This window comes from Crotalus tigris, unplaced genomic scaffold (genome assembly GCF_016545835.1).
Source record: "Crotalus tigris isolate CLP2741 ecotype Arizona unplaced genomic scaffold, ASM1654583v1 scf7180000018445.1570621, whole genome shotgun sequence".
NCBI classification, from domain to species: domain Eukaryota; kingdom Metazoa; phylum Chordata; class Lepidosauria; order Squamata; family Viperidae; genus Crotalus; species Crotalus tigris.
This window is the reverse complement of record NW_024097006.1, coordinates 722,782-745,836: the sequence shown is the minus strand read 5'-3', so window position 1 is coordinate 745,836 and position 23,055 is coordinate 722,782. Positions and strand designations below refer to the sequence as shown.

Sequence of the window (23,055 nt, the reverse complement as noted above, 5' to 3'; positions counted from 1 at the left end):
TTCGCTAAGACACAGCCTTCCCTGACCTGATGCCCTCCAGATGCATTGGAGTCCAGAAATGCAGTCATGCTGGTCATTAAGTGGATTATCATATGACTCCACTTAATTTTACACCCTTTTTGCAGCAATCAACAAACAATTTTTTTTCGATGGGCATTTTTTGCTGGAAACTTGAAGTAAACATCTTTTTCCATATATATGTGTATATGTGTGTGTGTGTGTGTGTGTGTGTGTATAACACTTGATGGCAGTGAAAATTCCTTTATCTCTTTATTGCCATCTAGTCCAATGTTTAATTGACATAGATAATAGAACCAAGATTGACAGAGGCTTGTTCCTCTAGCATATTTAAATAAGAATGTGCTGTCGGAACACTAAAAAGAATTGACCTAATCAACTAACTATGGGAGTTATATTTAGTCTAAAGAGACCCACTCATGGCTAAACTAAGTTTATTCAGTAATTCCTGCCATAGAACACCTAAGCCCTATCGACTGACTTGTACATACTTGTACTTCCAAGAAAAATAGTTGGCAAACAAAGAATGGCTGATAAAACCAGTTCCTTTTTCTTATAATTTTGCAATGGCTGATTAATTACACCAAACAAGTAACAGTTACTGTTGGCCAACCAGCCAAGAGGGAACGTGCTAGAGTTGTTATTTAGCCTTATACAAATACATTGCTGATACACTGGTTCATATGATACTACAGTATGCACTTCCTGGAGAAAGGAGGATCTTCAAGAAATCCAAAGCAAGTAATTTTTGACTCAATATGTTTCTATGCTATCAGAACCATTGTGACGTTAGGCAGGATATTTGAAGTTATCCAACATGGCAGTACAATACATTTATCATACAAGATGAGCACCCCACAGGCTATTCTTTCATCTTGTTATCTATAGAGGATCCCAGAATACATAAAGGAAATTAGGTTGCAAAATATTGATTGGATGTTTGCACTTTTTGATCTTCCCTGAGTCTTATTATTATTTGCTTCCTAGAAAATTCTGAATTCTCTCAAACATTGTTGAAGACAACACTCCAAATTTTACAAACTTTATATTGCAAATCTAGAAGCAGAGTCCTATGTTTTGTTTACTGAATAGTAGAAAATCAAAACGAGGCATTATTGCCTTCACTGCACACATCTAACAACCTATTTCTTTCTCTCCATTACTTTTTCTTTGGTTAAAATCAACTCTGTTGAGAAAGAGAGAAAAAGAAAAGAAAAAGGAGAAAATTGTGGAACAAAAAAAGGATTCTTTCTTTTATATTGTAGTCATTCTTTGATTTACAGCCGCTTTCATGAGCTCTAGGACATTCCAGGTCAGTTTAAAATTAACATGAAAGGTAATCTTCAACATTCGTTTAGTGACTGTTCAAAGTTACAACAGCACTGAAAAAAAAAATGATTTGCAACCAGACTTCACACTTACAATCATCACAGCATCTCTACAGTCACATGACCAAAATTTGGGGACTTGGCAACTGGCATATATATTCCTGATGATTGCAGCATCTGGGATCATGTGATTGCCATTTGTGAACTTCCCAGCCATCTTTTGACAAGCAAAGTTGGGAGGGGAAGCCAGATTAGCTGAATGACTGCATGTTTCACTTAACAACTGCAATGAACCACCATGGTAAAATAGGTCGCAAAATTGGGGTTGGCTCACTTAACAATCAGTTTGCTTAGAAATGAAAATTCTGGTCCCAATTGTGGACAGATGTAGAGAATTACCTATATGTTTGATCCAGCCCTTGTCATTCTCCCTACCCAGATGCAGAGCTCCAGCCTTTATTAACCAAGAATTCTGCTCAAATTCCAGAAGTGCTAGAAGAGCATTAATGTATGTGTGCATTCAAGAGAAGAAATAATAGTCCTGTGTGCTATTTTTTTTCCTGTGACACAGAACCCTATCAAAGGACACTAGCTCCCCTAAAAGCTCAGCTAACACACCTATTCAAGGATCCACTTCAATGCTCTAGTTTAGATCAAGGAATGTCTGAAGGCTGCAGAAATGAGTTAGGGACTCAGAGAAAGGGTTGACTTACCTTCTCCTAGCTAGCTAGATCTACCTGCTTTGATCAGAGATCTGACTGCCTCTCAGATCTGGAGACAAACAACAGAGGAAAAGCCACCAGTGGCAATACCCTACAGGTCAGGAAACTAGTTCTGATTGCCATCACTAGGTCGCAATAGAAAGGACTGCATACCTATATTAAGCTGTCTGCACATTAGAGAAGGATGTTTTATGTGGATTGGAAGCAGTTTATACAACTTGCTATATTGTTCTTTCTGCTCAGCCAGGTATCATTCCTTCAATAAACAGAATATTTAAAATTGCAGATTGGCTCCTTTCATCTTGGATACAGCCATTGAATTAGCTCTGGTCTTTCAACTTCAAGAACATAACCCAAACAATCTCTGTTGCATGATTTAAAAAGCACTCATAAAATCAGTATTTTGATCATTTTGTGACCCGCTGACCAGAAAGTAGGTTTCTTCTGTCATGGGAACTTTTTGCAATTCTTGGCAGATTTATTTATAAACGTGGAAGCTAACCGCGTGCATAATTATGCACGCTCAAATTTTGACAGTGCCATTTTCTCTCATCCCAAGGATGTGGATTCGAATGCAAAGCACTAATTAGCTGGCTTTTGGTGGCAAAACCCAGTGAACAGTGACCTTAAACCTAAAATATTAAAATAATCACGCATCAGCAATTTTCATGGGGGGGGGGAAGGAACACGGGTACAACGGGAATAGAAATAAATGTCAGATTAAATTACTGCATAGATAGGAAAAGTATAACAGCACATAAGCACACTATAAGTGAACCGTATTTACCGATGTTGGAAAAGAAATGCATTTACGTGTTGATAGGAGGAAGGGGTATCAAGATTTTCCGCCTGAAGTTTTTTATAAAAATAATCGGGGTGGGATTAAAAAAAGAAAAAAGAACAGAGTAATTTTGAGACCAAGCTCTTTTATGAGGAAATGGATGGCTCTTAAAAGAGCCTTTGGGTTTCTCGGTCGCCTTACTGCGCAGCGCAGCCGCCTCACTTGGAGCTGGTGTATTTGGTGACGGCCTTGGTGCCTTCCGACACGGCGTGCTTGGCCAGCTCCCCCGGCAGCAGGAGGCGCACGGCCGTCTGGATCTCCCGCGAGGTGATGGTCGAGCGCTTGTTGTAGTGGGCCAGGCGGGACGCCTCCCCCGCGATGCGCTCGAAGATGTCGTTCACGAACGAGTTCATGATGCTCATGGCCTTGGAGGAGATGCCGGTGTCGGGGTGCACCTGCTTCAGCACCTTGTAAACGTAGATGGAGTAGCTCTCCTTCCTGCTCTTGCGCCGCTTCTTGTCGCCCTTCTTTTGGGTCTTCGTCACCGCCTTCTTCGAGCCCTTCTTAGGCGCGGGGGCGGATTTCGCCGGTTCAGGCATTCTGGAATACAGATCACTGTTCTTCACACGCCAAATAATAAAAACAAGAGGGAAGTCTGAAAAAGGGGAACCGGTCGCGTCCCTTTATTTATAGTCTCTCTATGCAAATGAGAGGATCCAAAGCGCCACGATGTTATTGGCCCAAGGAGCTTTGATATCATCGCTCCTGCGCACGCACATGCAAATGAGAGCCCTGCAAATGCCCGGATTTCTATTGGGTAGAAACTGTACCTGCGCTTCCTACTGGTCGCCTTTAAAGCTTGCATTCTTATTGGTGCTAAAATCCTGGTGACAGGTTTGGCCAATCAGGAATGGTGCTGGCGTACGCGAGGAGGGGATAAAAGGAGTCGGTTGTTCTCTTCCTTTAATTGCTGTTTTATTTTTTCTTCCGTGTTTGAGCTGAGCTGAGTCAGTGTCGCAATGTCTGGACGTGGCAAGCAGGGGGGGAAAGCTAGAGCTAAAGCTAAATCTCGCTCCTCTCGTGCTGGGCTCCAGTTTCCCGTAGGTCGAGTTCACCGCCTTCTTCGCAAAGGAAACTATGCCGAGCGGGTTGGTGCCGGAGCCCCTGTTTACCTTGCTGCAGTGTTGGAATATCTGACAGCTGAAATCCTGGAGCTGGCTGGAAATGCTGCCCGGGATAACAAGAAAACTAGAATAATCCCTCGCCACCTCCAGTTGGCCGTTCGTAACGACGAGGAACTGAACAAGCTACTGGGAGGCGTTACTATTGCCCAGGGAGGAGTGTTGCCCAATATCCAAGCTGTGCTACTACCCAAGAAGACCGAGAGCCACAAGCCCAAAGGCAAATGAACCTATCCCTCTTATCAGTGTAACACACAAAAGGCTCTTTTAAGAGCCACCCACGACATCAAAAAAGAGCTGTTACTTTTGGGTTGTTTATACGATATAGAAAAGCCCAAGTTCAGGTTCCATCACCACTGAGTGCCCAAATTAACTTCCTTAAGCACTTGACAACACTTGCAGCTTTGGTAAAACAGTGATTGCAGCTCTCCATTGAAGCAGTGGGTGGCCCTTAAAAGGGCCTTTTGATTTATTTTGGAAAATTTTAAGTTGAAATAAAATTTAGCCACCAAATCCGTACAGAGTACGGCCTTGGCGCTTCAAAGCATACACCACATCCATAGCAGTCACAGTCTTTCTCTTGGCGTGCTCGGTGTAAGTCACGGCATCGCGGATGACATTTTCAAGGAAGACCTTTAGCACCCCGCGAGTCTCCTCATAAATCAAGCCGGAGATACGCTTCACTCCGCCACGACGAGCCAAACGGCGGATAGCGGGCTTAGTGATGCCTTGGATGTTATCTCGCAAGACTTTCCGGTGGCGCTTTGCGCCTCCTTTTCCCAAACCCTTTCCGCCTTTTCCACGGCCAGACATCTCACCGAACGATAAAACCTGAAGCCCACAAAGTGTTCGCCTTCTACCTCACGTTTATATTGGTTGCTTTCCGACCAAAAGGAAAACTGTCGCGAAGATGGGAGATGACAGCCCAGTTGTCCAATTTGATAGGGCGATGCTACAGGGCCTTGTCCAATAAGACTCGGCCTCATTTTAAAACAGCGAATGACGAATGGTTAACTCAATGCATTTCAAATTGCAAAGGTTATGTTTCAAGTAGTTTCATAATATAGGCTGTAAAATAATATCCAGACTGTCAGCTCACTTTTATGGAAGTACAATATTGCAGGCATTTAGCCTCCTTCATTTAACTAGAAGTGGCTGTTTTGTTTTGAAACATATCTTGTATGTGCAATAAATACATAAGTGATTGAATCAAAAAAACTGTTGGGATTTTTAAAATAATTTTTAATCTTAACAGTTTTGCTTGTGTTGTTTCTCTTCAGAAAAACAGGCGGGAGGGATCTAGAAGCATTTCAATCAAGTAGCTGAGAAGGTAACAAACTGACAAACTATCGATAGGAGCTGCGTGAGGCAGTTTGTTACAAACGAATTGCAAAGCAAATATGTATCTATTGCCATAGCTCGACAGAAACAACTGTTTTTCTTAGATTACTTTGAATTTTAGACAAAAAATAAGCAGTAAAGAATGAAATACAAACGCACACCTTGCAGAGTCTAGTATACAAAACACTAACTTGTATATAGTCAATTTGGAATGCAATTACTTCCGAAGTGAAGGACAGCAACATTTAAGCATCCAATTCAGCACTAGGGATATCCAAAGGGAAAGAATCGACCAGGCTTGGCTTTACACATTATAAAGACAACAATAGGGTTTGTTCATAAGCCTACGGTTCTCCATCGCATACCAGAAAAGGTAGTTCCAGCAGTTGCGCAACTATAAAATTCGCAGCTGCATGAATAATTGCTCCTAATCTCTAGCTTTTCCTTGTTACTGCAGCATTCAGAGATCACCTCCGGCGAAGGCGCGTATGCAAATTGCGGCCCTCGCTGTTTTTTTCCTACTGGAAGAAAAGCAATATTTCTCTAGTCAATTGGTCCTGCTGAGAAACCACATTTGCATTGGCTGAGGTGTGTTGACGTCACAGTCAGCCAATCAGAAGGGCCGCTTTCAAACGGTGAGGCAGGCATAAATAGGCCCCCGCCTTTCTCGTCAATTAGGGGATACTTTTGCGTTCGTGGAGAAAAAGAGCAACTCATTTGAGGAATGTCTGGTCGCGGCAAGCAGGGAGGCAAGGCCAGAGCCAAGGCCAAGTCTCGTTCTTCCCGAGCCGGACTCCAGTTCCCGGTCGGTCGTGTTCACCGCCTCCTGCGGACAGGTAACTACGCCGAGCGGGTGGGCGCCGGCGCTCCCGTCTACTTGGCGGCGGTGCTGGAATATCTCACGGCGGAAATCCTGGAGTTGGCCGGCAACGCTGCTCGGGACAACAAGAAGACCCGTATTATCCCCCGCCATCTGCAGCTGGCCATTCGCAACGACGAAGAGCTCAACAAACTCCTGGGCAAAGTGACGATCGCTCAAGGGGGCGTGTTGCCCAATATCCAGGCGGTCCTCTTGCCCAAGAAGACGGAAAGCCATAAAGGCAAATGACCTGCTGTTGCCCGCCGGGCAAGTGCTTCGGAACTGAACCCAAAGGCTCTTATTAGAGCCACCTACAACCTTTAAGAAAGTGCTGATCGTCTCTTCCTCTCTTCGAAATAACATTTTGTTTGCTCTACCATTCCGAATAATCGTCAAGTCGTCAAACAGCTTGTAATAACGTGGTCCTGTTTTTTAAGGTTTGTGTCTCAGGGCATTGATTTTTATCTGGTCTACAAGTTAGAATCTGTTTCCATCCTAGTCCCTTGTTCCCCAAAGGGGGATTTGTGGGACTGAGAGATTAGAAGGGAACTCCTAACACGAAATTATGCCGACTTGAATCTGGGTGAGTCACCCAGGGGTTTAAGTGTTGTCAGGTAGAACTGACTTTTTAACTACGCAGTTGACCAGACCTGCAAGTAATTTAACTTTTTTTTTTTTTTTTTGAGGGTGGAGAAGGCTCTGCATGTTTCAGTAACTGGAGGCAACATTACCAGCCATTAATATGGCTCGAAGGTCTGGAAATTGTCCAAAATGTGGTAGTAACATGTATGTGCATTGAACAAGATCAGGCATACACAGCCCAAACCAGAAGACATAAAATTATCTTTCAGTTCTACCTGGTATTGGTCTGTTTCCATGGAAATGGTACAGTTCAACACCCCAGCAGGTTTGGAGATTTGGATATTACTGGAGTGGAAAAGAAAAAGTTCCAAAACCAATGAAAGGTTGTTCTCTTCCACCTTCCTCCCCTCCCTCCACATTTAATTGGTCTTCAGAGGGAGGCAAACTGGGTTGGAAAGCACCATAACAACACTCCTGGGAATATACAAGTTACATTGTCCCCAGCTTAAACCTATCTTTGGAGCTGTCTAGTAAATAAAAAGGGGTATTATTGAAGAGGGTTGTGCTGAGGTGGCCTAATGGGATTAAGTCAAATAAACACTATCTTTCACTAGAAAAGGTTTGCCTTCCATCAGGCAATGTGTTTTTCAGAATGAATAAGAAGTAGGTATCACCATACCCAGCCATGGAAAGTTAGAGGGTAACCTGACCTAAAGCCAGTTAGCCCCCCCCTTTTTTAAGGGGAATATTTGTGTGTGGGGGGAAATCAGAGGATGGAGGGGTATGTGCAATATATCTCCCAGTGCCCTGCCCTCTTGGAATTCAGGTCATTGTGACTGTCTCAGTCAGTTCTTGAGGATAGTGAGTTTACATTAGCACATTATACTTTTGTGCACTCTCTTAGATAAGCTTTTAAGTGATGAAAAGTACTTTAGAAAATGGATATGGAAAAAAAATAAGGAAAACAAACTTGCAAAAACCATCTAAGGAGGATCATGTTTGCTTTCAAGGCCATCTATGGTAAATAAAATGCCTTGGTAGGCAACGTAAGTCCAATCAAATTTGGTCTTAATTACTGAGCACCCTCCTGCCCTCCCAAATTTATCAGATGAAAACGCAAGTACTCTTTGTTTAGTGATCACAGTTGGGACCAGCCACTTGGTTGTTAAGAGAAGCAATCTCTAAGTGAACCTACATCTGTTTTGAGGAGTTTCAGCTTTACAGCCCTCGGAAAGTTGCAAATGTGAGGACAGGTCATAGAGTTAATTACTCTCTTGTGAGTTATGATTTTAGGATTAAAGAATTATAGCCAAGAAATGCTATTAAAAACCGAATGAAGGTCTTGCGCTCTCAGATTTGCTCCTTTGTACGCCAAGTTTCTTTCCACTTTTGTGAAATGAATTAGGAGTAATGGATGGTAAGTCAGTTCACTGTGGGTATTACCGGTACTACGATGCAATAGGACAAGACTGAACAAAACAAGGTTGATCCTTCCCATCCCAGAACAGCTTCTGATTAAACTTTGGGAAACTGCAAGCTTGTGAAGTAAAAGGAAGCAAATCATTTCTGACATCAGGAAAATGATATATCAATAGGCTTGAAACATTCCCATTTGCAAATTAATGTTTAGAGTCTGGATTGTAGAAAATTGTGGTAGAGAATATAACCATGAATTTGAGATGGTTGGTGATATAAATAGATCTAACAAACAAAATGGAGACTGCACTCTTTTTCTGTCTGTCTTTTGGTCATGACCAGGGCAAACTAGTTTCTCTTTTTACCTAATCTTATCAGACCCAGATTGACTCTTCCTGCCCCTCCAGACAAAGCTCCCTGAACCAAAGAATAGAAGCCTCCTTATCAACTCACAGAGCAGCCCAAGGGCAGCCCTAACCAGAGAGTTGCAACATAGTGAGGAGACAGATGAGATACTCCAATCTTCCCCTCCATCAGCGGATGACCTCAGGATTCTGTTTCCTTTAATAATGGACTTGCTCACTTCTGTTCACCTAACAATAGAAATGACAACAGGTAGATGGACAAAGATCTCTGTGGCATCCTTAAAACGAATTCCTGCATTGTAGCCTTATTTCTTTAAAAAAAATGCTTTGTTTGGGGTTCCTCTTTTTCTTCACTGTGCTCTGGACTTCTGAATTTCCCACAATTACTTGCAGTATTGTTTTAGGGAACCCTTGGACAAGAACAGGATGGGAAGATCTGTCTCTGCCTTTTCTCAAAGCAAAGATAAATTACAAACAGTACCTCAAAGATGTCTGCTGAAGATACATGAGGTAGTAAGGAACAACACGGGAGATGCATTCCTTTCACTTTGCATATGGAAAAGAGGGTTTATACTCAGCAAGCTGGGCCAGCAGCTCTTCGTATTTACTGTACATTTCCTTTCAAAACAGTCATCATGTGCTAGCCTGTAATTATGGAGTCCTTTACAGATCTGGATTATATGTCTTTCATTTTTAATTACAGATAGTCCACGACTTACAACAGTTCACTTAGTGACCGTTTGAAGTTACAATGGCTCTGAAAAAAGTGGCTTATGACCATTTTTCACACTTATGACTATTCTAGCATTCCCCCCCCCCCTCCGTATCATGTCTCCCTTAGCAACAGAAATTTTGGATTCACTTAACACATGTGGCAAGAAAAATCATACAGTGGAGCAAAACTCAAGTTAACAAATGTCACTCAGCAACATAAATCTGGGGCTCAGTTGCGGTTGTAAGTTGAGGGTTACCTGTATTTGAATGTTATAGTTCAGATGCAAAACACTCAAGGGAAGATAGAAGGGATTTAGAACCACTCCCTTTCTTCAAAGCAGACCTTCTGCACATGCTGAAATGCTAGTCTAGACTTCTGAAGGATGGGGAAAAAAGCAGTTTCAAAGATCTTATGCTCCACGCCAAAATCTCATCCAAAAGATGGTTTCAAACCTTCTATCACTTGCATAATAATCTCCTGTTATGAGAAGCCCAAAGTCCATTAAGGAAAAGCAAGTGCCTCTAAAAGCAAGCCACATTTCCAAGAAATTCATTGATGGCAGATTGCCAATTTGCCTATATTTTTCAATCATGGCTGTGAACTGCAGCCAGCATGGATAGAATAGCACTATAGAAACAAGTCTGCACATTGTCTACATTAGAGCTAAGCAGCAGCTTATTGTTCACTGATAAAGAACAAATGCTGGAGGAGATGGATATTTGATGTGATAAAGCTTCTGAATGAGGTCTGTGGATATAAATCACTTACATAATGCTCCAGAATCAGAGTCACCCTGATTTTTTTCTTTTAAAATTATCATTTTAATATTTTTTTTTTTAAAAAAAACACTCTGCAAGGAAAAGTATAATCATACAGCCCCAAAGCTCCTACTGATATAGTAGAGATTATCCTGGAAAAGTAATTCCTATGAATTTTATTTTATTTAATGTACAGCATCTACAGAGGCCATGCAATCACTGGTATACAAATATAAGTTTAATTCATATAAATATATGTATGCATTTAACTAGCTTTGCCCATCAAGTTAAGTTATTTGGAGAAGATGCAAATCTCCCACAGTAGCTATCCTGGGCAGAGTATATGTTGTCAAAATTCAAAAAAATATCTCCTCTCAAATAGGCTGCGCAACACTAGCACACAAGCCAGTTATTTAAAACCTGCTCCTTACAAACTAACTGCAACTGGTTTATACAAGAATGTTATTGAAAAATGGGACTCAAATTAAAATCTTTACAAAGCTGACCTAAGAGAAGCAAAACTACAATCATATACATGCTTATCAAGATGCATGTCTTTCATCTGAAAAGCTTTTCTCCCTTCTAACTTCTACAAAATAATATGCAGCCCACTCATCCTACAATGAAATCTCTGGGTATTCTTTTCTTAGAGGAAGAATTGGCTATCATTGTGACTGATCCACCTGAATTCCCATTTTATTTTTACAGCCAAGCTAATGCCCCAGGACAGGTATTGGATAGAATGCAGACATTTCACTGCCAGCATTAATATGGCCACACACAGAGAGAAAGCCTATTGGAAAAATTCTGAACTCATATGAATTTAATTCATCAGATTTAAAAAATAATTCTGAAGCAAGCACTAATTCTCTTAAAAGGTATTAATCTCCAGTGGCACCGTAGCATTTTAAAGTTTTATAAACATTTTTACATTGAGATATACTGTACTGTGTGAACCATTGCAACAACAGGTTACTCAAAACATTTGAACATGTTTCATTGGCTCAAGTCATGAAAAATGCTGTTCATTAAAAAAAAGAATGCCCATAGCCCCCCACCCCGTTCAGGTCACTTTCCATAACCCAGTTAAGTTAGTAATGTGGGTGTTGAGAAAGCAGTAGACCACTCCGTGGTCCACTAAGAATCCCTTGCCATGTTGAATCCGCATTTGCAAATTCAAATTTTGGAGAGGCCAAGACTTACTTATAGTTCTATCGTTACGGGAGTAACGTGTACGTGTACGCTACAAACCGCGATAGCCTTCTCAAAACAAGCGGAAGCGAAGCAGCTCTTTTCTTGGTATACGTGAGTGGCCCTTAAAAGAGCCTTTGGATTGCTTTATTGGCAAGAGGAAACTTAAGCTCTCTCGCCTCGGATGCGGCGCGCCAGCTGAATATCTTTCGGCATAATCGTCACCCGCTTGGCGTGGATGGCGCACAGGTTGGTATCTTCGAAGAGGCCAACGAGGTAAGCCTCGCTGGCTTCCTGCAGGGCCATAACGGCGGAGCTCTGGAAACGGAGATCGGTCTTGAAATCTTGGGCGATCTCTCTGACCAGGCGCTGGAAGGGGAGCTTACGGATGAGCAGTTCGGTCGATTTCTGGTAACGACGGATTTCTCTTAAGGCGACAGTGCCGGGGCGATAACGATGAGGCTTTTTCACCCCACCAGTGGCTGGAGCGCTTTTCCGGGCAGCCTTGGTAGCCAACTGCTTGCGAGGAGCTTTTCCTCCGGTAGACTTTCGAGCGGTCTGTTTAGTGCGGGCCATTGTTCGCCTATAGAGGAGCCAATCCCACCGAAGTAGAAAGCAGAAAATAAGAGTAGCCTCTAGAAGGCTGAGTATTTATAGCCGAGTCCTCCTCTCTTGATTGGCTGAGCGCGTTCGAATTTCCCGGGCTCGGAAGGGATTGGCTACAATGTTTCACTGTTTCTTCTCTTGCCTCCTTTGTACTCGAATGGATACGTCAGCAAACAGGACATTCAAATTCTTTCTGCTCTGTGTAATAGTGTTCTCACAAATAATATCTTGCAGATAAAGGGTTCCTTTCTGCGCTGCAGAAATCCAAACCATCGATAGATGGCAACAAGGATTTTTTTTTAATGCCTCTCTTTAGGTTAGTTATCCATGTTTTTGCAACCCAGATTTAAAAAAAAACTCCAAGGTATTTTTTGTGTATTCATTTACTTAGCGAGGACGAATATAATTTGCAAAAGTGTTGTTCTAATTTTGAATTGGTGAAAATGTTTAGCAGTTGTGGAAATAGCGTGTGGCACAAACGAGACCCGGAAATTAATTCCTCGTCAGCCACAGAAATTTATGAATGATCGGGGTCAGCCCGCTCTACCTACTTCGCAGGGTTGTTGTAGAGAAAAATGAGAAGGGAGAAGACTATAACCTCTCCACTTTTTGTGCATTGAGTTCCTACATAAAAAGATATTTAATAAACGCATATGTCACCAATAAGACCAATGTGTTTTCCTATATTGCCTAAAAGAATGGGAGAGCATCTTAACTTCTATAGCAATTGTTTATTCCAAGTTTATTCCATTTTATATTTTTTTCGTTTCATTTTTCACATAATTTAAGCACTTGTTATGTGGAATAAATAGTTTATTAATTGATTAGTCACGACCTGGTTATATAGTTTTTCGTTATGCTCCGCTGGCATATAATTTACACTACTTTGGCTGATCTCTAAACATCTGTCAAGATCGGCTGCTACGGGCAGAAAAAGCCAGAAAGAGCAACTACTTCCACATTGTTCCCAATATCTGCATGGACGCACCCATGAAAGCTTCACGCAGGTCGATCGGGTTCTCCTAGAAGCGGGGCGTTCCGTGTTGCTCTTTCTCAAGCATAAAATTGTACTATTACGAAGCAATGAGATCACTTTTCTAGGTCCGAAAGATTTTATATACACACAAACACACATATACCTTTCTGGTCATCTCAACAGCGGTTTATTTTTAAAAATGGATTTAATACTGAAAAAAGGGGTTCTACGGTTAAGTGTCCCTTGGTGAGTTACGGACCAGAATTTTAGATTAAGAGGTTCCCCGAAGGAATACGTCTGAATAATTCCGCCGGACACGGCGATTGGTTAAGATTACCTCCATATCCGAACCCTTTTATACTTGCTAAGCGGTAGAGGGTTTGGAATGTGACAGCCGAAGCCTTCTGCAGAACAGGTGGTTTTTCTAGATCTAGATCAATATTTGCCAAATATGTAGTAAGCCCTGGGCCAGGGAAGTGCCAGCTCCGAGGATATGCTTTGGATCTGAAAAGGAAACACTTATTCGATACTCTAGACTCCGCTCCTTACTTGAAATTGTAGGTGGCTCTGAAAAGAGCCTTTGGGTTTGAAATTCAATGTTCTTTCTTCACAGCAGCTTCTATTTTCCTTTCGCTTTATGGCTTTCCGTCTTCTTGGGCAAGAGGACCGCCTGGATATTGGGCAACACGCCCCCTTGAGCGATCGTCACTTTGCCCAGGAGTTTGTTGAGCTCTTCGTCGTTGCGAATGGCCAGCTGCAGATGGCGGGGGATAATACGGGTCTTCTTGTTGTCCCGAGCAGCGTTGCCGGCCAACTCCAGGATTTCCGCCGTGAGATATTCCAGCACCGCCGCCAAGTAGACGGGAGCGCCGGCGCCCACCCGCTCGGCGTAGTTACCTTTCCGCAGGAGGCGGTGAACACGACCGACCGGGAACTGGAGTCCGGCTCGGGAAGAACGAGACTTGGCCTTGGCTCTGGCCTTGCCTCCCTGCTTGCCGCGACCAGACATGACGTCGTTCCTGAGTCAAGTACAACACACCAAACACCCAACACAAACCGGCAGTGGTTAGAAATGAGCGAACTGGGGGCTTTTTATGCCTTTCCAAGGTCTGAAATTGCAATGTTTGATTGGCTGTTCAGGCGTCAGGCTTTCTTAGCCAATACGAAGGCAGGTTTGTCAACATAACCAATCGAACGACGTGAAACTGACTCCTTCCAATAGGAACCATAGTATCGCAGTCCTCTTAATTTGCATCTGCGCGCGCAGCGAAAGGGAGTAGAGGTTATAGCAGCCAATAAGAACATGGGAGTGCAGCTACCCTTATTTGCATAGGAGGCCTTTAAATAGTGGGAAACCGAACGTTGAACTTGTTTCAGTTCTGTTTGACGTACGTGGAGTGTCTAGTTTTCCGGACGGGAAGGAAGTTGGCTTACTTGCTGTTTCCGTTACCAGTGGAGTGTCTAGTTTTCCGGACGGGAAGGAAGTTGGCTTACTTGCTGTTTCCGTTACCATTCGTTAGAAAGTATCTTATTTGCAATGCCTGAGCCGGCGAAATCCGCCCCCGCGCCTAAGAAGGGCTCGAAGAAGGCGGTGACGAAGACCCAGAAGAAGGGCGACAAGAAGCGGCGCAAGAGCAGGAAGGAGAGCTACTCCATCTACGTTTACAAGGTGCTGAAGCAGGTGCACCCCGACACCGGCATCTCCTCCAAGGCCATGAGCATCATGAACTCCTTCGTGAACGACATCTTCGAGCGCATCGCGGGGGAGGCGTCCCGCCTGGCCCACTACAACAAGCGCTCGACCATCACCTCGCGGGAGATCCAGACGGCCGTGCGCCTCCTGCTGCCGGGGGAGCTGGCCAAGCACGCCGTGTCGGAAGGCACCAAGGCCGTCACCAAATACACCAGCTCCAAGTGAGGCGGCTACGCTGCGCAGTAAGGCGACCGAAAAACCCAAAGGCTCTTTTTAGAGCCGCCCACTTCCTCATGAAAAGAGTTTTAAGTCGCTACTTTTGTTGTAGCCCTGCTGACCTAAGCCTTGAAGCTTGGGTCCTGTCCCCTCAGACGTTGCTTTTCATTAATAAAATGCAAAGATTGGCCTTTGTTTAAAAATATATATGGAAATATGTGGTATAGGGAAGAAATTTACATACTACAGTATAGGTCGAACTGTATAGCACAGAAGTGTTTTATCTCTAGTAACATACTATCATTTTAAAAAGTAGATTATCTTGTGCTGAATTTAAATGCAAATAAAAGTGCAAAAGGGCTCCCCGGTTGATAGTATGGCTTCCAGATCTGATCTTGCAGGTGTGGAGTTTTTGTTAAGATTTTTTAAAATTCTGGCCTGTAGCAATTTTATAAATAAGGCAGGGAACACTCTTAATACAAGTAGTCCTTGATTTACAATTTAATGATTGTGGCACTGAAACAAATGACTTACGACAATTTGTCACACCACCATAGCAGCATCCCCATGGTCATGTGATCAAAAGTCAAACACTTGGCAACTGGCTCATATTGTGATGGTTGCAGTGTCCTGGGGTCTTGGTCACCTTTTGTGACTTAGGAAGCCAGATTCATTTAGCAGTCATGTTACTAACTTAACAATTGCAGTGATTCAGTTAACAATCGTGGCAAGAAAGGTTGTAAAATGGGCAAAACTCCCTTAACAAGTCTCCCTTAGCAACAGAAATTTTGGAATTAATGGTAGTTGTAAATCAAGGACCACCTGTCCTCCTTTTCTCCCATTTTCTCCAACATTCCTGTGAGGTGGGTTGGGCTGAAATTGAATGACTTGATACAATGTCACCAGATTAGATTACACTCTTAAGGCAAAAGGAAAGATTCCTGGTTTCTAGCCTGACGCCTTAACTTCTAGACCAGACTGGATTTTCTACTCCTATGTAAGCTGTACTGAGTTGGTGACCTAAATTCATTAAATATAAAAAGTAAGAAGGGGAGAAACACCTTCCTCTGTATTTCAGTTATTAATTTTTTTTTTAATTCTCAGGAGCTCACTATGGTTTGATTATGAGCTATCGTCAGTGTTTTCTCTCATCCATGCAGGTGAGAGATCCTGTCTCTTCCAATCTTCCAGCAGTGAGCCCCCATCATGGCTGTAATTGAGTTGATCCACTTGCTGCTGGTTATCTTCTCCAGCATTATGGACTTCTCTAGAACCTTAGGTTTTTGCATAATATGTCCAAAATGGGATAGTTTGAGCCTGAGCATGTCCATCTCAACTGAGAATTCTGGATTGATTTGTTTTCTCGTCTGTCCATGGCATTCTGAGGAATCTTCTCTAAGTTCAAAATCATCAATAACCTTTCTATCCTGCTTACAGTATCATGTGGAAAACCACTGCAGGCATGGTTCTGATCTTCTAACTGTAGATGCATTGTGGCAACTGAATATTTTTTCCAAGGCCTTCATTGTTACCTATCAAATGCTGGCCTGAAGCATATTTCTTGATAACTGGTTCCATTGTTGTTGACAGACAATCCTAAAAGGCAGGAGCTATCCATTACTCCAGTGTTTCCATTGTCTATTCTAAGGCTGATGGCTAATCTGTTATTAGTTTAGTCTTTTAATTCAATCATAGTCCAAACATGTTGCAAGAATCTAAATGAGCAGTGATGGGGTCATGAGCTTATGATCAATTCAGGAGAAAAAAAGAGTACTTTATTAATTTGATTTATATGCCTCCCCCTATCTCACCCTAGCAAGTTTGGACAGCTAACACCATATGAAATATAAAACAGAGAATAATATAAAAAAATCTATAATAGCAACTCAATCATCAATAAATTATTGTCTCACAGGCTCCAACCAACTTTGTGACATTCCTGTCTAAATCAACATCCAGAGCTTTCAAGTTTTCCAAAAATGCAATGGTACATTGAGGCATGTTTCTTTTCCATTCATCCCACTGCATATAATTAATTCAAATATATTTTTGTCTAACAGGCTAGCTGGGAAGTAAAATGCAAAAAAGAAAATGTTGATGGGACAACTGCTATAGAAATCATGGAATCTCTGTTTTGCCATAGTATTAATCTTCATATATACAAATACCTCTAATACCATTTTCTTGAGCACATGTTCTCCTCAGGGCTATGTCCTAAGTCCGCTGCTGTTCACCCTGTTGACCCATGACTGTTGTACTAGGTTTGCCACCAACCATATTGTGAAGTTTGCAAATGATACAACAGTAGTGGGCCTTACTCATGATAACAATGAGGGTGCTTACCACAAGGAGGTTGAGGGGTTGGTGAACTGGTATAAGGAGAACAGCCTAGTTTTAAATACCAGAGAAACCAAATAGAACATTGTCGATTTCAGAAAAGGAGGCACAGCCACACTTCTCTGTGCATTAATGATTCACCTGTGGAAATGGTTATCAGCATCAAATTCCTGGCTGTGCAGTTTAACAAGTAGGCTGGCTTGGTCATTCAGTGAGACACTGGTGAAGTGGGCACAGCAGTGCCTGCATTTTCTGTGTCACATGAGAAAGGCACATCTTCCTTCTCCTATCCGTACCACTTTTTACAGGGGGACAATCAAGAGCATCCTGTCATACAGCATCACAGTCTGGTTTGAAAGCATCACTGCTTCAGACAGGAAGGTGGTGCAGAGAGTGGTGAGGATGGCCAAAAAAACCATTGGCAGTTCCCTGCCTCCCATCCAGGACATAGCACAGAAGCGTTGCTTGAGCAGGGTCCATAAGATTATCTGGGACACTACACATCCTCTTCACAACATGTTTTCCTTGCTACCTTCTGGGAGGAGGCTTCATGGTTTCCAAAGCAGAACATCCAGAACTCTCAAGCTTCCTCCTTCCGTTATATATTCAAGATGGACAGTGTTTAATATTTATTTGTTATGTATATGTAGGGGTATGGGTCTATACATATGTTGTATATAGGATGTTTAGGTGTGTGTCATGTATGTGTTCACTTTGAGAGCAGGCAACTAAATTTCATTTTTGTTGTGTGTTGTTATGCCCACAGTAAAAAAATGACAATAAAGATTATCTTATCTTATATAAAATGTAATAAGTTTCAAGCATTCAGATCTGCACTTTATAATAGGCTGGGATGAAGCCATGTCCTGAGATGAGGATATAAATACAGTATTAATAAAGTTATAGGTAACATTTGGTGGCATTCTTTATAGTAGGTGAATCAAACCAATGATTTGATCTAATGTACGTGAAGGAGATGTTGGTCCAGGCTTCTTGTAGTATAAACCATCTTCCTAAAATGTACTTCCTGTGTTTGAACATCTATAGTGCTAGTATTCAGATTATTAATCTGCTCCATTTGCTTTCTTCTCTTGGAACCTGCCAGACTCCTTGATAGAAAGTAAACAACCTAAAAAATTATTTCAACGCAAGAATAATAAGGTTAACATCATTTTTACCAGCAGGGCATTTTTGCCGTGTGTTGTTAACACATGGTATACTTAAACACAGTTCACACTGAACCTGGCCTTAATAGGACTGTGCTGAATATGAATTTCTGCATTTAGACACTCTGGATTAAGCTAGTTCTTATTATGGCAACTAGAATGGCATTAGGATTTTTTTTTTTTAAAAAAAAATAAATGTTTCTGTGTTATGTGTCTGCATGGTTCTTCCTTGATTCAGTTTAAAAAAATGGATTGGCTTTAAGATGTATCAAGTGAATTTTAATCCAAAATTTAATCTTGGCTCTTCAGTCCAAAACTATTATTTTTACCTCTCCCCAGAGAGTGATGACTGCATTTAGGAAAACTGTCATGCTCCAACTGGAAAGAAAACCAGACTCAATAATGAATACAGTACTTGGATTAAAAAGTACAAGTTTAGCATCACCAACCCATTCTAAAGCATATTAGGTCTTAAATTTGAAAAAAATCAAAATAAAAAGGTTCTAGCTATGTCTAGATATCTCCTAGAAAGTTTATTTTATGTTGGCAGCATTTCCATTTCAGACAGGAAATCAATGGGTCTGGGTGATACATTTAGTCCAGCTGATCATTTAGTCCATCATAATCTAGAGGTTAAGATTTTCAACAAAGAGTTGAAAATGGCAGAAACTAGGCATTTTTGTCTGTCCAGGTTACATTGGAGAGTCGCTGCTACTATAAGCCTAACATGCATAGAGAGAAAAAAGGGAAAACATAAAACTAGCTAATAATATTCCACAGTAGTCTAGCTATGGTTAAGATGGTTTCTGTGACTCAGAATCTATAATTCTGAGCAATATGCAAAATAATTTTTGAATTAAATGTAACACAAACTTCAGTCAATACACTCCCATTCTCTTTATTATTGTAGTTACAGAAACAACCTCATTTCCTTTTTTTTTAAAAAAAAGCTGGGGTCCGGTTTTTTGTTTTGTTTTTTTGCCGACTTGTAATTATTTTCTTGTTACAAAGTGATAGAAACTCGTAGGAACAGCAACGGGAAGAGGATTCCGATAAATTTTTGTATCAATTTTCACACAGTTAAGTTTGTGGCAATTCTGGACTTGAACGGTCCTCTTATGCAGAAACAGTTTCATCCCATCAAAGCAGGTTTTTTTTCCCCCAGAAGGCGGAAGACTATAATTATTCAACTCAACACTTGGGCAATAAGCAATGTCCTTATTCATAAAACCAGAAACAAAAGAAAGACGCCAACATTTCAGTTTCAAACGGTAGTTTGTCATTGGTGTTTTCGAATTATTTTTCTTTCTCATTGGACAAACCCTGAGGGGCAGAAGCCTATGGGGGGGGGGGAGAGAGGCTTAGCGGCGTAAAGTAACCGCCCTTCAATGGAAGGTTTCTTTCTGGTCGGGTACTAGAGAATATAATTTCGCTGTTGCCCGATTTAGAGCACATTTTCTCGTCGTTTTCTGAGCTGAAGGCTTGTTGAAGGTTGAAGAATGTCTGGCCGTGGAAAAGGCGGAAAGGGTTTGGGAAAAGGAGGCGCAAAGCGCCACCGCAAAGTCTTGAGAGATAATATTCAAGGCATCACTAAACCCGCTATCCGCCGTTTGGCTCGTCGTGGTGGGGTGAAGCGTATCTCTGGCTTGATCTACGAGGAGACTCGAGGGGTGCTAAAAGTCTTCCTTGAAAATGTCATCCGCGATGCCGTGACTTACACCGAGCATGCCAAGAGAAAGACTGTGACTGCCATGGATGTGGTGTATGCCTTGAAACGCCAAGGACGCACTCTGTACGGATTTGGTGGTTAAATATTTCAACGAGCATTTCAAAATAAATCAAAAGGCCCTTTTAAGGGCCACCCACTTTTTCATAAAAAAGCTGAGTTTCCGCGAGTAGCGTTGCTATGGTTTGTAACCGAACTTGAACGTTCCCTAATTACGAAGTGACTGCTAGGAACGAATGCTTTTTAGGGTTGTGGCTGAAATAAACTATGTTCAGCGAAGCGGGGAGCTAAACACGGGCAGTAAAGACAAAATTTAAAAAAATGCTTAGAGCATACCTGAAGAATCAGCTTAAAATGATTTTTAATTTTTTCATCGCACTAAATTACGGTTTTCGTTGGTAACTTCAAAATTCGATGCAATCGTTAACCAGACCAACTTAGGTTTATTAGGGGGAATGAAATTTTGGTCCGTTTTTTTTTTAAAAAAAGGTTCCTATGAGGTATAATCGGATAATAACGTGTATCCTACCAAACAATGGACCTTTCTCTACTGCCGACAGCTATGCAGGCGTATTTCCCAGCAGTCGCGTCCTTTGTTTGCTCAATTGTGATGCAATATCAGAGGTAGCCAATAGGAACCTAAGGGCTGTCGATGAGTAATTTAGTCGCTTAGATACGGAGTTTGGTGGCTTTTATAGTTCCCAAGAAGTAGCAAAGGCAGCGGGATCTTTCTAAAATGCTTGCTTTAATACCAGATAAAAGAAAGTGATGACACGTGTCCTTGGATTCCAGATCAGATTTACTCCTTGTGAGAAGACAGCAATCATGGCAAACACTTTCTCCCAGGTTTTGTACTGCCTTAATATTTTCTCTCACCTTTCTTCAAAACCGTTTACTTGGCTGTTGAGCCATTAAAGTTCTTTTTTAAACAAAAACAAACAACAACCTTGCTTGGGGAACATGTGTTAATGCGTTCTGAGTTGTAGATGATTGGGGTCTTCATGTTTTGGGATCATTTCGCTGCTGAGGAAAAGGTAGAAGGTAACAGATTCCTTACTAACCCTGGTTAGGATAAACAGATGTCTTGTGTGGGCAGAGCCTGAATATGATGTGAGATCTTGTGCTTTCCATCTCTTCTAGTATAATTCTTCACCTAGGTGGAGTTATACGTGTTGATGATCAGGAAGCAAGAGAATATAGAAAAACTGTTAATGATCAAGAAGCAACAGAATATAGAAAAACTAAGTGGTTTAACATTGGGAAAAGAATGTACCAAGGCTGCATACTATATAGTGTGTACAATATGTGTCCCCCCCCCTTCATATCTATATAGATTGTATCAATGAGAAATTCTGGAGTAGAAGAAATAAGAATTGGAAACACAGCTGCTGAGGGAAGTTTCAAGAGCTGAAGATATGTAATATACCACTATGGCTGGAAGCAAGGAAAAGAAATCTCTTCTTGAAGATGAAAGAAAATAATACAAAAAAACAAACTGCTGCTTAATATTATTATATCAACAGACAATGCCAAGCCAAAGCAAATAGATGGAGAAGTTGTTATGGTAAAATTACAGATATGTTCCAATCTTTCTAATCCTTAATGTCTAGATTCTGGAGATTCTCAGTCATCCAGGTCATAGTTGTCCCAAAGGTGCCTTTTCAAGAGGCAACTGAACTTTCTTGTTTTTTTTTTTTTTAAAGATGTTTCACTTCTCATCCAAGAAGCTTCTTCGGCTCTGACTGGATGGTGGGGAATGGAAGGATTTATATTCCTTGCAGACAGCTGATCATTTGGATTCTTTTAGAGAGTTGTTGAGCCACCTGGAGGTTTATCTGTGTCCTCAAGGTCACCTGAGTGGTGTGGAGCCTTCTTGGAACTGCTGAAAGGACTGTGTTGTAGACTGAAGATAGATACTGTTGTATCTCTCCCCCTCTGTTGAGAGAGGGCTATTCAATTTTGAAATAGATGGCCTCTTTGACACCACTTTCAGACCAGTGGTTCTCTCTGTCCAAAATGTGGATTTTGCTTGTCTTCAAAAGAGTGGCCTTTGTGTTTTAAATGCTGCATTTAAAAGACCTTGAGGACACAGATAAACCTCCAGGTGGCCTCAACAACTCCCTAAAAGAATGCAAATTATCAGCTGTCTGCAAAGAGTATAAATCCTTCCATTCCCCACCATCCAGTCAGAGCTGAAGAAGCTTCTTGGATGAGAAGTGAAACATCTTCAAAGAAAAACAACAAAGTCCAGTTGCCTCTTGAAAAAGCACCTTTGGGATAATCATTACTTATGAGATTAAATCATCTATGCATATATAAGAATAACATTGTCCCTGTAGAGAAAACAGGTCAGGGTTCTGGAATTATTTCCTAGTGCTTAATAATAATATTGCTGTGGGTCACGTGGTCAGAAGCAATGCTTACAATGGGGCAATTAGCAACCTTCTGGGCCACTGCCCAGCTACTTCCCCCATAGAGGCAAATAGGAATGATTTTTGAAGCTCTCAGTTTGATGTGGCCCATTTTCAAATCTCATCTTTTGTTGGCTTCCCCCACTCCTTTCAAATTTGTCCCATTCAACTTGTGGAGAGTTAGCTTGCTGTCCGACATAGATGAACAGACTCCTGGGACTCTTTACCAAATTTATTTCCAATGTTCTGTTGCATTTGGAAAAAACAGACCTTAGCTTAGAGGTGGTGACTGGATGCTATCCTCTCATCATCCTTGATTTCACTGTGGATTTCAGCTTCAACTAGCAGAGACTGTACAGTACTTTGTTGCTGTGCTGCCTGGATTCCTGAGGCAGTATAGCAACAAAGAGGGAGAGGAGGAAGGACCCTAGAGCTTCATCTGGGATTACCCAATGGAGGTGACAAGAAAAAGGAGAAAAAAAAGAAGCTCTCCCCCCCCCTCCCCCAGGTAGTGTACTGTATAAAGCACTGAAAAAAGTAAGGGGGTTAAAGAAAATGTAGTGCTGTAGCTGCTAAAAGCATTTCCTTGGTGCCTTGGACTGGAGTATTCAAATGTAGGAGCTGCCACCTAGTGGCCCAGGAGAAGAAGATTTTAAACGAGAGCAAA

General features: G+C 41.7%; 8 protein-coding genes across 9 annotated transcripts; 4 read left to right on the top strand and 4 right to left on the bottom strand.

Annotated features, from left to right (window-relative positions):
• Positions 1–2,974: 2,974 nt before the first annotated feature.
• Positions 2,975–3,522, bottom strand: LOC120312201 (histone H2B 5). Its single transcript, XM_039352574.1, has one exon. The coding sequence runs from the start codon at positions 3,446–3,448 to the stop codon at positions 3,068–3,070; it is 381 nt and encodes a 126-aa protein (XP_039208508.1). The 5' UTR covers positions 3,449–3,522; the 3' UTR covers positions 2,975–3,067.
• A 31-nt stretch (positions 3,523–3,553) lies between these two features.
• Positions 3,554–4,270, top strand: LOC120312198 (histone H2A type 2-B). The gene has a single exon (XM_039352571.1). It carries the CDS (start codon positions 3,869–3,871, stop codon positions 4,256–4,258), a length of 390 nt encoding a protein of 129 aa, XP_039208505.1. The 5' UTR covers positions 3,554–3,868; the 3' UTR covers positions 4,259–4,270.
• Positions 4,271–4,509: 239 nt separating this feature from the next.
• On the bottom strand, positions 4,510–4,866 carry LOC120312204 (histone H4). Its single transcript, XM_039352578.1, has one exon. The coding sequence runs from the start codon at positions 4,841–4,843 to the stop codon at positions 4,532–4,534; it is 312 nt and encodes a 103-aa protein (XP_039208512.1). The 5' UTR covers positions 4,844–4,866; the 3' UTR covers positions 4,510–4,531.
• Positions 4,867–5,308: 442 nt separating this feature from the next.
• LOC120312199 (histone H2A type 2-C-like) lies at positions 5,309–10,829 on the top strand. 2 transcript variants are annotated; one of them, XM_039352572.1, is made up of 2 exons: positions 5,309–6,667; positions 8,607–10,829. In XM_039352572.1, the coding sequence occupies exon 1, from the start codon at positions 6,096–6,098 to the stop codon at positions 6,477–6,479; it is 384 nt and encodes a 127-aa protein (XP_039208506.1). In that variant the 5' UTR covers positions 5,309–6,095; the 3' UTR covers positions 6,480–6,667; positions 8,607–10,829. The 2 variants fall into 2 exon arrangements, with proteins under 2 accessions (XP_039208506.1, XP_039208507.1); XM_039352573.1 differs by having other exon boundaries at positions 6,917–10,829.
• Positions 6,897–12,863, bottom strand: LOC120312195 (histone H3). The gene has a single exon (XM_039352569.1). It carries the CDS (start codon positions 11,831–11,833, stop codon positions 11,423–11,425), a length of 411 nt encoding a protein of 136 aa, XP_039208503.1. The 5' UTR covers positions 11,834–12,863; the 3' UTR covers positions 6,897–11,422.
• Positions 12,864–13,010: 147 nt separating this feature from the next.
• LOC120312197 (histone H2A type 2-C) lies at positions 13,011–13,896 on the bottom strand. Its single transcript, XM_039352570.1, has one exon. It carries the CDS (start codon positions 13,846–13,848, stop codon positions 13,459–13,461), a length of 390 nt encoding a protein of 129 aa, XP_039208504.1. The 5' UTR covers positions 13,849–13,896; the 3' UTR covers positions 13,011–13,458.
• A 330-nt stretch (positions 13,897–14,226) lies between these two features.
• LOC120312202 (histone H2B 5) lies at positions 14,227–14,936 on the top strand. The gene has a single exon (XM_039352575.1). It carries the CDS (start codon positions 14,377–14,379, stop codon positions 14,755–14,757), a length of 381 nt encoding a protein of 126 aa, XP_039208509.1. The 5' UTR covers positions 14,227–14,376; the 3' UTR covers positions 14,758–14,936.
• Positions 14,937–19,718: 4,782 nt separating this feature from the next.
• LOC120312203 (histone H4) lies at positions 19,719–20,146 on the top strand. Its single transcript, XM_039352576.1, has one exon. The coding sequence runs from the start codon at positions 19,751–19,753 to the stop codon at positions 20,060–20,062; it is 312 nt and encodes a 103-aa protein (XP_039208510.1). The 5' UTR covers positions 19,719–19,750; the 3' UTR covers positions 20,063–20,146.
• Positions 20,147–23,055: the final 2,909 nt, after the last annotated feature.

What these genes read in the sequence shown, in the direction of transcription:
- LOC120312199 (XM_039352572.1), top strand. Translation starts at nt 6,096, where the DNA reads ATGTCTGGTCGCGGCAAGCAGGGAGGCAAGGCCAGAGCCAAGGCCAAG.
- LOC120312197 (XM_039352570.1), bottom strand. Translation starts at nt 13,848, where the DNA reads ATGTCTGGTCGCGGCAAGCAGGGAGGCAAGGCCAGAGCCAAGGCCAAG.
- LOC120312198 (XM_039352571.1), top strand. Translation starts at nt 3,869, where the DNA reads ATGTCTGGACGTGGCAAGCAGGGGGGGAAAGCTAGAGCTAAAGCTAAA.
- LOC120312204 (XM_039352578.1), bottom strand. Translation starts at nt 4,843, where the DNA reads ATGTCTGGCCGTGGAAAAGGCGGAAAGGGTTTGGGAAAAGGAGGCGCA.
- LOC120312195 (XM_039352569.1), bottom strand. Translation starts at nt 11,833, where the DNA reads ATGGCCCGCACTAAACAGACCGCTCGAAAGTCTACCGGAGGAAAAGCT.
- LOC120312201 (XM_039352574.1), bottom strand. Translation starts at nt 3,448, where the DNA reads ATGCCTGAACCGGCGAAATCCGCCCCCGCGCCTAAGAAGGGCTCGAAG.
- LOC120312202 (XM_039352575.1), top strand. Translation starts at nt 14,377, where the DNA reads ATGCCTGAGCCGGCGAAATCCGCCCCCGCGCCTAAGAAGGGCTCGAAG.
- LOC120312203 (XM_039352576.1), top strand. Translation starts at nt 19,751, where the DNA reads ATGTCTGGCCGTGGAAAAGGCGGAAAGGGTTTGGGAAAAGGAGGCGCA.